At 34.7% G+C, this 14,609-nt stretch overlaps 4 protein-coding genes across 9 annotated transcripts; 2 read left to right on the plus strand and 2 right to left on the minus strand.

The window, feature by feature from the left end:
• Positions 1–337: 337 nt before the first annotated feature.
• On the minus strand, positions 338–7,195 carry Hrb87F (Heterogeneous nuclear ribonucleoprotein at 87F). 5 transcript variants are annotated; one of them, XM_089595577.1, is made up of 6 exons: positions 6,907–7,195; positions 5,671–6,222; positions 5,316–5,580; positions 5,032–5,226; positions 4,691–4,870; positions 338–520 (listed from the first exon to the last, which is right to left on the minus strand). In XM_089595577.1, the coding sequence occupies exons 1-5, from the start codon at positions 6,928–6,930 to the stop codon at positions 4,731–4,733; spliced, it is 1,176 nt and encodes a 391-aa protein (XP_089451703.1). In that variant the 5' UTR covers positions 6,931–7,195; the 3' UTR covers positions 338–520; positions 4,691–4,730. The 5 variants fall into 5 exon arrangements, with proteins under 5 accessions (XP_089451703.1, XP_089451702.1, XP_014203967.2 ...); XM_089595576.1 differs by lacking the exon at positions 338–520 and adding an exon at positions 529–627; XM_014348481.2 differs by lacking the exon at positions 338–520 and adding an exon at positions 2,204–3,518 and having other exon boundaries at positions 4,691–4,858; positions 6,907–7,193.
• Positions 7,196–7,369: 174 nt separating this feature from the next.
• Positions 7,370–8,978, plus strand: LOC106636125 (chromobox protein homolog 1-like). Its single transcript, XM_089595325.1, has 2 exons — positions 7,370–7,968; positions 8,040–8,978. Exons 1-2 carry the CDS (start codon positions 7,832–7,834, stop codon positions 8,146–8,148), a joined length of 246 nt encoding a protein of 81 aa, XP_089451451.1. The 5' UTR covers positions 7,370–7,831; the 3' UTR covers positions 8,149–8,978.
• Positions 8,979–9,063: 85 nt separating this feature from the next.
• On the minus strand, positions 9,064–12,744 carry LOC106636153 (uncharacterized). The gene is made up of 6 exons (XM_089595210.1): positions 12,641–12,744; positions 12,327–12,555; positions 10,954–12,240; positions 10,024–10,185; positions 9,530–9,957; positions 9,064–9,455 (listed from the first exon to the last, which is right to left on the minus strand). The coding sequence occupies exons 2-6, from the start codon at positions 12,493–12,495 to the stop codon at positions 9,213–9,215; spliced, it is 2,289 nt and encodes a 762-aa protein (XP_089451336.1). The 5' UTR covers positions 12,496–12,555; positions 12,641–12,744; the 3' UTR covers positions 9,064–9,212.
• Positions 12,745–12,928: 184 nt separating this feature from the next.
• On the plus strand, positions 12,929–14,595 carry LOC106636157 (complex III assembly factor LYRM7). Of its 2 annotated transcripts, XM_014348471.3 has the most exons (5): positions 12,929–13,735; positions 13,904–13,976; positions 14,043–14,113; positions 14,192–14,273; positions 14,353–14,595. In XM_014348471.3, the coding sequence occupies exons 1-5, from the start codon at positions 13,712–13,714 to the stop codon at positions 14,478–14,480; spliced, it is 378 nt and encodes a 125-aa protein (XP_014203957.2). In that variant the 5' UTR covers positions 12,929–13,711; the 3' UTR covers positions 14,481–14,595. The 2 variants fall into 2 exon arrangements, with proteins under 2 accessions (XP_014203957.2, XP_089451338.1); XM_089595212.1 differs by lacking the exon at positions 12,929–13,735 and having other exon boundaries at positions 13,815–13,976; positions 14,050–14,113.
• The last annotated feature ends 14 nt before the right edge of the window (positions 14,596–14,609 follow it).

Below are 14,609 nucleotides of genomic sequence, written 5' to 3' on the forward strand. Positions count from 1 at the left end.
GTATACTCATGTAAAACAGTAGTCCAGTACATATTTAATTTCATGTTACTTTTATTTGGTTAATACAAACTCGTTAAATACATTCGCCTAGAAAAAACATCTTTATTCTCGATGATAATTAATTACAATAGCGAAACTTGACAATTCTTTTATTAATAAATTTCTATAATTAGGATACATATGTAATTTATTTTGAAATTTAATTCAACACAAATATTTTACATAGGATGGGGAGAGGATCAAAATGAATGACAACATAAACAACTTTTATTTATACCTTAAAAATAAATTTTTATTAAAAAAAATATCTTTAAAAAGTATACATACACAGTGCTGGCCCTATTTAGTTCCTTTGATATAATAATAATAAAACTCGAGTTGTGCTTGGATGGACGTTAATTTATCAAGTCATAAGAAAAAAAAAAAAATTCTTAGAAATACGTATCACAGCCCAATATTACTAATTTTTGTACTTGCAATCAGCCTCCTTGGTAAATGTAGTGCGGAAGATGAAAATTATCTAAAAAAAAAAACGACAAAAACAAAAAGCCAATTATGCCGACTTACCTCTGAAGAGGTTGACTGATGGATCATAGTCTAAGCATGTTGTTGAATTGGATTCTTGATCTGAACCATTGACCAGAAATGAATGAAAATGAAATATGAATTATTATTATAAGGAAAAGTAATTAACAGTTCTCATAACTTTTATGATTAACAAATTCTTTCGGATAAAAATTGTTAACGAATGTTATAAAAAAAATTTTTAATATCCGTGTTACTTTGTTAAAAAGTGTAAGAGCAATTAACTTTTATCCAAAACAATTACAAATAATTAAATAAAATGTGGCATGTTACGTATTACTAAATAAGATTAGGAAAACATTGTTAACGAATGACTTTAAAAAACTATAAAAATTTATAAATAGATCAATTTTTTTAACGAGTATACACTTCAGGAAATAATTCAAGAGTAGAAATGTAATAATAATTATTGTTTGATTGTTAACATATACTCAAATGAAGTGGTTTATATTAAATAGCCAAATATTTGCTCCATGCATGTTTGATGTTACCCTCATTTACATGGAATTCTATTTTAAATGAGATGGGATGAAATTAGTTAGAGCAGCCACCATCGAACATCCCCATATCCATATGAGACTTCAAGTTAAGATTATTTTGCGGTATTACTTGTTTTAAAAAATATTGCGCGGAGCTAATACTTAGGGCTTTCTTGCAATGATCAATGATAAAAAAAAATATTCCATATTTTCTCCCCTTGGTCTGATTTTGCAGCCACGTTAAGCTTTTACTATTTTAAATCTAATATCTTTCAGAGTGCTTTGGCCTTATTTTCGTGCGAAACATGCTCGAATTGTATCATGAATTTGTTTGTTGTATAAAAAAAATATCACTCTTTTAAATGATTTTACGACTAGCGTAAATCTCTGTAAAAACTACTCTCTTTTTTTAGCTATCTATAAATTCTTGGGTACATTATACGTTTTTTTTTCCTCTTCAAAATTATTCTTATTATTGTTCTACTATACAGCATACTAATATCATAGATAAAACTGGTTTTTTTGTACGCAGAATCACGATGACAGCAAATAATTATGATCTTCATTGATCCTGTTAACGATTGGCATAAAAATAACAGCCAAAGCGCTCTGACCATAAATGCTGTTGGCTGCACAAGTCTTACCCGAATATGGAATCTGGAAAAGTTACAGGATAGGCAAGTACCTAAATATTCGTGAAAAAAAAAAGAAGGGAATTTCAACTTTAAATAAATATTGATGACTTATTTTTAAAACACGGTAATGTTATCATGTAATGAAGAGACAACAGTTATCATAAACCAAACTAATAATAATTAAAGTAGAACATAACTCAATAAAATGTGGGAATTTATCAACTTTTATTATTATTTTTTTTTTTATACATTCAATAAAGAAAACAAACATAGGTTAAATGGTTCTATCAACCCTGAGTGTTATGTACTATAATTATAAACTATAGATACTCCTACCTGTTTCAAACAGAAGCTAGCTAGAGTCCCTTAACTCTGCTATACCTGCCTGATGTACTTTGTTTTCTTACTTATTCATATGTATGACTCCATCTTATATTGCTAAGCTGCTGATTACTGACAAGAGAAGTAGTTACTGATACGATAAGAAATAAATAACCAAACAAATGTTTCTTATTCCATATATTTACAATTAGTTCAAGTGCTGAACATACAAAATAAAACTAATATAACTAAATATTGACGAAGAGACGCTTACATTCCTATTGACAAAATTTGTTTTGACTAACAAAAAGTGGATGGAAATTTATGTTTATTATCCTTGTACATGATCTACAGTGTTGGTAGCTTTTCTCAGATTATTTCAAAATTGAAAATTGATGTGAAAAAGTACAAGAAAGACATAATGTGAAAAATTTAGACATTTTTGAAGACTTGAAACGGTTTTTTAAGCCTCCTACGTTATAATAATTTTATTTGTGACGTGAACAATACTTTTAAATAGACATGACTTGTTGAATAGTAATTGCAAAAATTACGATTAGAAGTATAAGGTCAGTATAATTACTAAACAGAAACTAAACAAAATAACGCTATTTCAGTTTGGGTAATTTGTCTTGTATTTCGAGTTTGTAGGTAACCTACAAAATTTTTTTCAACGATTATGAGTTACCAAGAAAAACATTGTTAAAGATGTGATTGTGATTGTCACAAATTTAAATGAATAAACTTAATCACGACCTTTTTTCAATTTTTTAATTTTCAAATTATTACAATTACAGTAAAAAACGCTATTACTAAAAAATGTATGAAGTATTAATTTTTAAAAAGCTAATTAATTACAATGTACAACTTGTAAGTCAACTCTTACAGTTAACTCAATGGTTCAACTTCATTGGTAAATTAATGAGCTTAATAGAAGCAGTTGAATAAAGGTACTTGTTTAATCAAATACAAAATTCAGTTTGTTCACAGATTAATATTACAGAATACAGTTCAATTAAGTCTAAAGTTTATTTTATCATCATCGCAGGAAATAGTGCAGCCATTTTGTGAACTGGTACATGCTCAATCAGTTAATTTATACTTATTTTGTCAACTAAGTAAAAAATGACTTTTTTTCCTATAGTATTATAAAAAATTATAAGTTCTCATGAAAACCATACTTTGAAACAATGGTCTGCTTTTTAATTCTATTTTATTCGTTTTTGATCCAAAGCACCTCCCCACCTCTCTTACTCTGACTGTCTAAGCTTTTCTTCCTGTAACTGGCCTGCCTGTAGGAGTTTTTTCAGTCCTGCCTGTTTATTCTGTCTCACTGATTTTTCTCAACAACTCAATTCTTCGCATCTTTTTTTTTTCATTCCTGTCCTTCTAGCCTGCATTTCTCTAGCCTGAATGCCTGCCTGCGTTATTTCTGCCTACAGTATCGCAGTACTGTACTGTTATGCAACTAGTGGACAAGAAGTAGAATGGGTTTCACCTGAGGTTTAAAAGTCAAACTAGTTAGTTATACATGTTTTTTCATATATCTTACAAAAAACGACAATATTATAGAAACTAATTTAAAAATAGGGTGCGTACACGTAAAGAAGTGGGAATAGCCTCCTGTCTAATTTAATAATTTGTCAAACGTTAAATATTATTTCTACTTTCGATTAATTGATTCTTCATTTATTTCTATGTGAAACGAACTCGACAAATTATTAATCTCCAAAATCTTTAGCATGCGTATATTTTGAGTCATAAAGGAAACTAAAAAAAAAATCTACAATTTTTTGCTTCAAGGATGGAAATAGCGAGTATGACTAAAATAATTTGAACATTACAACGTACATATTATTTTTTGCCCTTTTGATGTATTTGATAAGATTCTTAGTAATATTAATTGTGCAAGACAAATATTTGTTTTGTTAGCACCATGAAATCAACAATACTAAATTTTTTTTTTTTTTTTAATTGAAATACTGTTTAATTATAGTTTTTAACTGACAATGCTAAAATAATACCTATCCAGGTAGAAACTTTAACTTGCAACTTTTACTGTCAAAAATGATTTACTTTTACACAATTAGCTATAAAGTATTTGTTATTTTTTTAAATCTTTAAAAGCTGTAGCGGAAGAGGATTTTGGAAAGATTGAAAAAAGCAACTTATTTGTACCTTCCTTCACCTCACAGAAAAGCAATAAATTTGTAGTTAACTGTTTAAGGAGTATTATAATTTTTAATAATCAAATGGCTATGGCAACATACAAATGTAGGAAAATAAATGGTTTACTAACTATATCAATCCTTCTCTAGTAAACTTCTTGTGCTTTAAAATAATAATCAATTGCTCGGCAATTAAAATTTTTTGAGCCTATTTGGGAAACTTTCCTGAGATATTGAACTATGATTCATATTTAAAAGGTCTCAACAATGAAACGTAGTGAAGCGAACATGAAAAACGTGAACGAGGTAACAATTGTTTGCTTTTCATTTGCAAAGGATCAATACACAGAGTAATTGAAAAAAAGTTAAGGTCAAACATAGCATTGGCGGAAAGGTTATTAAATTTCAAGTATTTTCAATTTACTAGCCTTTCTACCAGAGCTCTCTACTTCAATATACATAACTATATTAATCAATCATTAAAGTAGGTAACTTTGCTTACCGTTTCAGAGAGGAGTGGAGAGATGATTTCGGTAATCGGCTTAGTATCTTCTTCCTCCACCTCCGCCGCCTCCCATTCCACCGCCGCCACCCATGTTACCTCCATAATTACCCTGGTTGCCACCACCGCCACCGCCGTAGCCACTACCACCGCCGCCGCCGCCTCCACCTGATCGACCACCTACGGGTTATAGGCTTTAACGTCTTAAAAAACTCTTAATAATATATATTTCACGCCACAACATTCAAGAAAATAATTTACTGAAATGTCTTGTCGTAGAAGAAAAGATTGTATGTTTAAACAAATATTTTCATATTTAAAAAAATATAGTTTTCACTCACCATAGGGAGCCGACCGACCACCGGAGCTATAGTTGCTTCTGACGGGACCACCACCGTATCCTTGTTGGTAGCTACCACCGAAATTATCATTGTTCCAATTTCCGCTGTTACCACCTCCACCACCGCCGCCACTGTTGTAACCATTACCACCGCCAGGGCTATTCCAAGCGCCTCCACCACCACCACCGCCGCCACCTGATATAACGAGTTAAATAATGTAAAATTTTACTCTTACACATCAATGAATTATTAATTCGATGAAAAATCTGAAACATTATCCATACCCTGGTTTTGGCTTTCCCAGGGTCCGTTGTTTCCTCCACCCCATTGGTTACCACCACCGCCACTTCCATAGTTACCGCCACCACCTCCATTTCCACCCTGGTTCCAGTCACCACCGCCACCACCGCCACTACGGCCTCCCCAACCACCTCCACCGCCTCCTCCTCCGCCGCCTTGATTGTTACCGCGGGGGCCACCACCTCGGCCGCCACCGCCGCCACGGCCACCACCACCTCCACCAGAGGCCATCTCCGCTTTGCTGAGTGCCTTCAAAAAAACAAGGAAAAAAAATTAGTCAAATAAATCAAACTGCAAACAATCAATTGCAAGTACGTGTATTGACAGAGATGTACGCACTTTCTTGACGTCAACGGACTTTCCGCGGATAGTGTGGTTGCGCTGGAGGCAGATCTTGTCGACGGGATCGTAGTCATCAAACTCGACGAAGCCGAAGCCGCGCTTCTTGCCGGTGTCCTTGTCGGTGACGATGCTCACGTCGACGACATTGCCGTAGTCGGAGAAGTACATCCTGAGGTCATCCTCCTCGTGGTCGTCCTTGATACCACCGACGAAGAGCTTCTTGACGGTAGCACCGGCCTCCGGCTTGCCAATCTCTTGCCGTGGCACTGCGCGCTTGGGCTCGACGACGCGTCCGTCGACACGGTGGGGCCTCGCGCTCTGGGCATCGTCGACCATGTGGCCTCGGGAATAAGTGATGAAGCCAAAGCCACGGGAGCGCTTGGTCTTGGGGTCCTTCATGACGACGACGTCGACGATATCACCCCATTGCTCGAAGTGCTTCTTCAGCGAGTCATCCGTGGTACGGTAGTCCAGCCCACCGATGAACAGCTTACGAACATGCTCCGGTTCGGTTGGCTTCTCCGAATGCTGGTGCTGGTGTTCATCATGCTAGAAGTAAAAGTAAAAAAAAAAAAAAAAAGAAACTTTAGTTAAAATACTGAATTAACCCAACAGAGAGTAATATTAATGCAGCACTATTTTATCTAACCATTTTCGGTGTTGATCAAACAAACGGACGAGCGAAGAATCGAGTTACCGGAAAGCCGAAAGAAAGTTACTCCAACGGAGTCCCACGACGGAATGGACGCGGTCTCGACTGAAAATGGCCGGCTTGGGCTCTCTCTCTTCTTGGGGCTGTCTCCCCCACCCCCTATTTTTCCCCCGGAAAAATTGAATCACGGGATGCTCCTCCTCTACCGTTCGTGTGTTTACCAACGCAAATGAGCGGAATAAAAGAATTTTCGCACGATTTTTCAGGATTTCCCACGCAATTACGGAATACACTTATACACACGACGAGCTATCGTTTTAGGAGCACGAGGGGAAGGGACGGGGAGAAAGGTTGACGCGCCGCCATGATTGTACTCTCTCCGCCAGGGAGCGTCGGTGACGCCGAAATTTTTTTTCTTTTTCCCTGCTCTCTCGCGAGTTTTCAACGTTAAATTATATGTTAATATTACGCGGTGTTACGATACCACATGACAATCGACGTCGTGCAGTGCGCGAGAGATACTCGACGAGAGTTGACAGTTGACAGGGGGTTAAATGAAGGCAAAACAAACTGCGGCTTACCTCGTGGCCCTCCATCTTCACCATCTTTGATGAAGCGTTCCGGTTACCTGCTGATCGCCGCGTTGCGAGGCCTTCGGTTCCGTGATAGTTTTGTCGAAGAAAGGGCCAAACGCAATGTGACCTACGTTGTACCTACGTCGAGGGATCAAGGGTAAGTTTATCCAAACCGAACTGTACCTACTTATTAGACGCCGATCCAAACTGAGGCCGAGAGCCGAGAGAAGAGCTGCCGCATCGATTTTATTTTCTCCAAATATATGTTTGATGAAGAAAGAGAGAGTGAGAGAGAGAGGGGTGGCAAGTTAACCGGAAGTTGTGTGTGGCGATGAGAGACCGGCTACTACGTGAGTCGAAGTAACCGAAAGGCGCGTGCGCGCGCGGGGGCGTGTGCGATGTCGCCGATGCCAAATATGTGCATATATATTTTTTTTTTTTTTTAACATGGCAGTAAGTGCTGGGATCTGCTGCCATAAGCAGCATCCAACTGTTGGCTTATGTCTTGTAGCCGGGGAAATTTAAAAATCATTCAAGGTTGGAAACCCGGAAGTGTATATAGGTATACGGGAACTCGATAGGACTCTATTTTTTTGCACGTGTAGTGTGTATGGATACGTATATATTTTTTTATTGTTGACAAACAAAACTCCTTCGGTGTTTGTTATGATTTATACTTGTGTAGAGAGTTCATGGCTTCTATAAATTAATTTTAACGAGTATATATAATGCTGTGTGTGGATGCACACCTATAAGTACTACGAAGAGTATTAACCCCCCGGGGGCCCCCAGGTAACTACGTTATAAAAGTATAACCTACAACCGCGGCTATGCGCTCAACCAGTCATGTTAATTGATATTGTTAATTTTTTTGTCATTTTTCTTTGCAGTGTCTTTGAAAATAATAATTTTATTTGTTATTGACACCAAAATGGATAAGAAAACTCGTAGCAGTAACAATAACAACAACAATGGTATGAAACCTCATGGTTTTAAGAGACAACTTGAGGCAGATAAAATCATAGGAAGTACCAAATCAAACGGGGAAATATTATTTCTAATGAAATGGTCAGTAAACAGTTGTTTCTTCATTTGATCGTTTTTATTAAATACGATGTATCATTTGCCTTGTATTTTAGGAAAGGGACAGAGGAGATTGATCTTGTCACAGCAAAAGAGGCTAATAAACTTTGTCCTCAGGTTGTTATCAAATTTTATGAGGACAGGATGACGTGGAAGCTGACATAATGCTCAGTGTTACCATTAGGCTAGTACTTTTTTAATTCTTGAATAAGGTTCAGAATTATACTACTTACTTTTTAATTTCTTAAACAAATTTTTTTTTCTTTACCATGAAGTGATTTTAGTTTGACTCAATTTTTTACTCTGATACTTTTTTATTGATCTTATTTATAGCAACATTGATTTGCCGTACAATTTAGAAAATAATTTCAAGAGTGAAAAATGAAACTCTAGTCTTCTAACATTACTTATTTGATAATGGTAAATTGAGATATTATTTTTTTAAACTTGTAGAATAAATTTGTTTATGATATGATAAAGATCATGTTAGTGACATTTTTTACATGTGTATTTAAAACAACTCTAGCAACTTGTAACATCAAAAACGTTTGTTATAACATTTAAATATAATATTTATAACTGTGATAAAAGCTTTGCAACAATAATAACTATATATAATTGTTGCGATTTAATAAGAATGTTCAATTTAGAATTGTTTTTAGTCCATATTGATAGAATGAATAATTTAAGGAAAAGTTTGCTACGGTATTTAAATAACAATCGTTTGATATAATTTAAGAATGACATTGACAAGATTGCTTCTTTGTAAATATTTATTATTCACGGAAAATCTTTAAATGCCATAAGTAACGTGACTGATAAAACTATACTATACACATTTTTTATACAAAATGTTTGTTTATAAAAACGTAAAAATGTTACTTATAATATATTAATATATTTATACATACATCTGCAAATCATTTATCACAAGTGATAAGCATTTATCCACAGTTTAACAGTACACACATATAATACAGCAATTAATGTAATTATAGGTCTGATATCTTCAAAATGTGTAATTGTACAGTTGAAGTTTATTTGTAATTTTATAGCAATTAAAGAAATAAAAGTATTAAAAATTAATTTTTATTTTTTATTGTAACAAAAAAACTTTTATCATAAATAAAAATACTGCTGGGCTTCAAAAGAGTTAATAGTGCTATTAAATTTTTGATTTTCAATTTAAATGCCTAAAAAATAAAAATATGCTCTCAGCTTCAAATTACTCATTCCTGACGATCTTGTGATTTTAAGGATTCTGTAATTCTGCGTCTCCAATGCGTGTAATGATTGTGTTTCGTTGCTTCTGTTTCGTAGGCCGTTTTATTTTTACATTCAGTCTTGGTTCTCTTGTTTTTATTTGTTAAATTTTTTTCGTCACAAGAATTTTCCATACCACCGTTTTCAAGGGGGATATTAGTTCCTTTCATGTCCGTATCTTTTTGCCCCAACTTTTCTGACGGCTGTCTCTATAAAATATTATCAGTGAAAAAAAAGGTCATTCAGCTACATTGAGTAAAAATTTTTTTTTTTTTTCAATTACCAAAGACACTATTGGTGAACTTTGGAAACTTAAAATTGGATTCCGTTTCGCGATGATTTTTGGCATGAACCTTAATCTTGGAGCTGCCAATTTCTTGACTACTTGGTCCGGCCCCGAGTCGCCGTTTTCCAAGGAACTTTTTTTAATAACAACTAATTTGTCAAACTCATTTTCCGGATGCTGATGCTTAATGTGCCGCTTCAAGTTATCCTTTCGACCGAAATTTTTGTCGCATTTTCTACAGGAATACAGTTTTTCGTCAAAATGACAAGTGGCGTGACGTTGAACCTCGGATTTGCTTAAAAATACTTGGTGGCAGTGCTCGCAAGGAAAAGGCCTGTTATTTTCGTGTATTTTTTTGTGCCGCTTTAACAGATATTTCGTTACAAAATTTGCCGGACAAACGTCGCATTTGTGCGGTCTATTGGCTGAAAATTTCGGAAACAATGTGAATAATATTTTTAACTTTTTTTTATTTTTTACATCATACTCACGAGAATGGAAAAGTTCGTGGCGTTTTCTATTGCAGTCGAGTGTAAAAGTTTTTGTACAAAAACTACATTTTAAAATCCTTTCTTGGTGAATAAGTACGTGAAGCTTCAAGTAATCCTTGGAATTGAACTTCTTGCCGCAGTCATGGCATTCAACTTCGTTACCTGCAAGAAAAAAAAATTTGCCAATTAATTGGCACAAAGTTTTTTTTACCAACGATTACCGCTATTTTTTATTTTTTTCTCTCGATAAGTTATATATTTTACTCTCTGTGTGCAATTGAGGTGAATCCCTCATTTTTCGGGACTGAGTGTTAACGTTTTTACGAAGTAAAATTAGTTCATTCGTTCGCCGTTGGCGAAATTTTGAGACTTTTCCATAAGAAACGTGTTAAAAGTGACTATTAGCGCCAATTCCCCATTGACTCGCACACGGAGAAGACAATTATCAAAAATAGGTACTATTTGGAATTCATTATTCATTCGCTTACATTATTTATAGTGCATTATTTTATTACTACTTTGACGTCCTAAATTTAGGATTAATTGTGGTTAAATTTTGGTCAGAAATTTATTAGAATGTGTTGTTTCATTTTTAATATATTGCAATGTAACTTGTGGGAAAACATTTTTGTTCATTCACAACTTGTTTTTTACCTCTTAATTTATTCATAATTGTATTCACTTATTTTTTTGATACTTTTTAGTTTTATTTAATATTTCAAAACACACGAATGTACTTTTTTATTTTATTTTTATTTTTTATTGTTAAATATTTCTCTATGATTTGAATTCAAACTATAACCGATCGTAACTCATCAGAAAGTAAAAGAAAAGTTCATAAAGTATAATTTGTACAAAAACCGACAATTTTTAAATAAAAAAAAAATTTCTGAGAATGTTTAAATATAAAATGTATTGAAAAAAACTTACGGTCGTGAACGCTAGTGAGGTGTCGAAGCAGCTTATTTTTCTGAATAAATCGCTTTTTGCACACGTCACACTCGTAAGGCTTTTCACCACTGTGAACCTTTTCGTGGTACTCAAAGTGCGTGCGTTTGGTAAAAATCCGACCGCAGCCTTCAAAAGTACATTTAAAAGGCACTACTTCGAGCCGGCAGTGATCGACTTTCCCTCGAAAGTTCTTAAATTTTTTTCGCCCACTTGAGCGTTTTTTGCATTTAGACATTTTTCTCTTCATCGGTCCATCTATGATTTTTCTTTTCCGCGGTTTTTTCTGTTTATTAACGCTGTTGCTTACCATACAATTTGTTGTTTGAGTAGAAACTTGGAATAGGTTTTTCATTGTGCAAGAAGCTTTCGTTAAATTATCAATACTTTTATTACTATTAAAATATTTGGTTGGATCAACTCTTTTATTAGATTCGTCATTATTTTCTTTATCTTCGTGTACTTCTTGTAAAATACACGTTGATTTTTCATGGTTACTTTCTATCACGATTATCGCAGGGTTCGATTCGCAACTGCCTTCTGGAATCGAATTTGTCGGTTCAACGTAATCGATCATAAGTTGTTTGTTTGTTGTTGATGTATCTGTAAACTCTGAGACAATGTAATTACTCAATTCAGTAAGTTCCCCATTGTTGTTCAGTACATAACATATAGTTTCGAATTGGCATTCTTCAATTGCAAAAGGCTTGTGCGTGGGTGACTTTTTTGATATTATTAAACAATCGGATCGAGAAAAATTTGGACTTTTGTTGTTGAAATACTGGCACGGGCTTTTATCTGGTTTATCGACGTCTGAAAACCTATTTGGGGATTTTATCACTATGTAATCACTCAATCTGAATTCTGGACTTGGACAACTTTTGTACTGACTGTACGGATTGTTGAATATCAAATAATCAAGAATACTGAATTCCGGGCTTCTACAGCTGCTTGGGTGACTAGGAGACCTAACAATTTGATTACAATTATGGTTATCAGCGTCTTCTCCTTCATTTTCCGTGCTATCACGATGTTCATCCGTCACAACTGATGGATAGTTACGATTTTCGGTAATTGTATTATTGAGCTCGATTGCGGCAACAGCGTGATAATTTTCATTTTCGTGTGTCTCTAGATTTTCACCAGTAATTTCAGTTATAGTCAGTGTTTCTTCTTCGTTGTGTGTATTGTGACGGAAGTCGTTGATGAGTATTATTTTTTGTGCGGAATGATTGATATTATCGATTGATTCGACCGGCAGTAAATTATCTGAAAAAAGTTACATCACATTAAAGGTTTTTTTTTTTTTTTTCCTTGCAGTTTAAAATTCATAAAAACAATTTTTATAAAATTACTTGATGCGTGAATACATTGCAAGCTATCCGATAGCCGACTTTGGCAAATGCTGCATCCATTGTCCTCCTTTAGAAGGCACATGCGACATTTCACATGGCCACATGAGTCCCTTATCAGTCTTGTGTTTGGTTGAAGGACGGATTGTCCACAAAGAGGACACTCTTCCATTGTGCAATGTTATTCAAGCGCTTTGCGATCGCTTTGGAAATTCTGGTGTGGTCATACTTTCTGCAAAAAATTTTACTATAAAAACTAAAAAAAAAAATATTAGATAAACGTATACAGTAAACCATTATCAAAGACTCTGACTCACCCGTTTTATGGATGGTTTTAAAGTAACATTTTTTGTGCTCGGCCTCGTAGTTGTGGGAAAATCACAGCACTGCCGCTATTTATCGGCTACATTGAACCTATTTGTATACGATTGACGCGTATAGACACACGACGAAGAAAAAAAAAAAAAAAAGAAGAAAAAACAAGGTGGCGCTTATCGCAATGTTTTAAACAGTGACCTAGGTTAGGAAGCAGTTTATGTAAGGTTAAGAGCGTATATTTTTATCTTTCCTGAAAATTTATTGCTGTTTCGCATGCATATACTCACTTAGTCGCGTTAAGCTTCGTATCAAAGGTCAACCGTCTTCTGACGTATGCATCTTTTCGGCTCGTGTCTTCCACATTTGACTTCAGAACACACCCTCCAATGCTCCATAATTTTTTTTTTTTTTACTAATCAAAGTGTTCATTCAAATCCCTCCGGCTTATCCTTAAAATAAAAAAATAAAATAAATTTCAAACAACATAGAAGCTATGCATCATCGAGTAAAGGCTGTATCTCTTTCTAATGTGAAATTTATATCGATTACTTACTCCGCACTCATCCCATACTCTTGTGCTTTTATATTGTTAAATGCTGAAACTTGATGATAATTAAATAACCCCTCACTTTTTTCCATCCCCCAAGTGAAGGCCCTTTTTACTTTAATATATTAACATCCCAAAAGTCTCAAGCCTTTTCATCTAGTTTCATTTTCGCTTCCTCTCTACAACCAAAGACAAGGTCACTGTCAATGCTCGAGGTCAAAAACCATTGTTATTATATACTTGGCGTAGCTATGGGGGTCCCTTCCACACTCGACACATCCTTTTAATAAGTACAACATCTTGCGCGCCCCGCGCACAAAGTACTGTAAAAAAAAAAAAAAAAATGTACCCGCCATTGCTAACCTCGAGCGCATGCGTCAATTTTACTATTATTTGGTACTTTTGGTAGTTATACTAGTTCAGTGTTGTTGTGTCACTGGACTAACCTTCACAAGAAAAATAGTTGCAATTGTTGATAATATTGTATCGCCAAGTCGCGCCGTTTTGATTGTTCGCGGGAAAGATGTCCGGAAATCTGCGTAGAGAGGTGAGTTTGGTTTTCAATGGCAATCGTCACAAATATTTTACCCATCGAATATTTATATTCATCTAGTCTTTTTTCGCATAATTTTTATGTCTTGTGTAGCTATTAGATTTACAATTTTACCTTATCCACTTGCAATACTGTTACCTCCTGCTATACATTGTTTTTCAGGCTCTAAGCGCCTTCAAAAAATTGCACAGAACACGTTTGAAAACTTTTCAAGGAGACGATCATGCTCTGAAAGGTAATTTCCAAACTTAAGATTAACACGTCAAAAGTAACTTTGTCTACAGTTGTACTAATTTTGTAGCCATTAGGCATAAAATAAACGAGGAATTCAGCAAAAACAAAAACTTGACTGATCAAGCAGCTATTCAGAAGGTATGAGAGAATTGAAAACACGGTTTTTTCCATGAAACGCTTGAGCTACGTTATTAAACAGTGGATTCGTTGTTGCAGCTTATAAAATTGGCACAAGATGTGGAGCGCGAAATAAGAACAACAGTCATTCAAATTGTTGAGAAAACATCTGGACGATACGGTATATAAAGCTACACTCATCCTTGAGAAAATTAAATTCAAGCAATATTAACAACGACTAATTCTTTTTTTTTTCGTAGAAGCGAAAATTACCGCGGACACTGTTAAAGTGGACAACGCCACGTTTGGGGAACTTTACGACAAGTCAGAGTTCAAACAGGGAGGCAAATGTTGCGGTGGCTCCGCAAAAAAAGGAGATAAAAAATGATCTCGCATCCACACGCACTACACGTCGATGTAATATATGTAAATAACTTATCGTGCAATTAAACCCCAAAATCATTTTTGTAGATGATGTACATAAAAATATCGGAATGAATAAAAAAAAAAAAAAGAT

Source organism: Copidosoma floridanum, unplaced genomic scaffold (assembly GCF_036245765.1).
Source record: "Copidosoma floridanum isolate Cflo_tuat_1 unplaced genomic scaffold, Cflo_Japanese_pri ptg000025l, whole genome shotgun sequence".
Classification (NCBI taxonomy): domain Eukaryota; kingdom Metazoa; phylum Arthropoda; class Insecta; order Hymenoptera; family Encyrtidae; genus Copidosoma; species Copidosoma floridanum.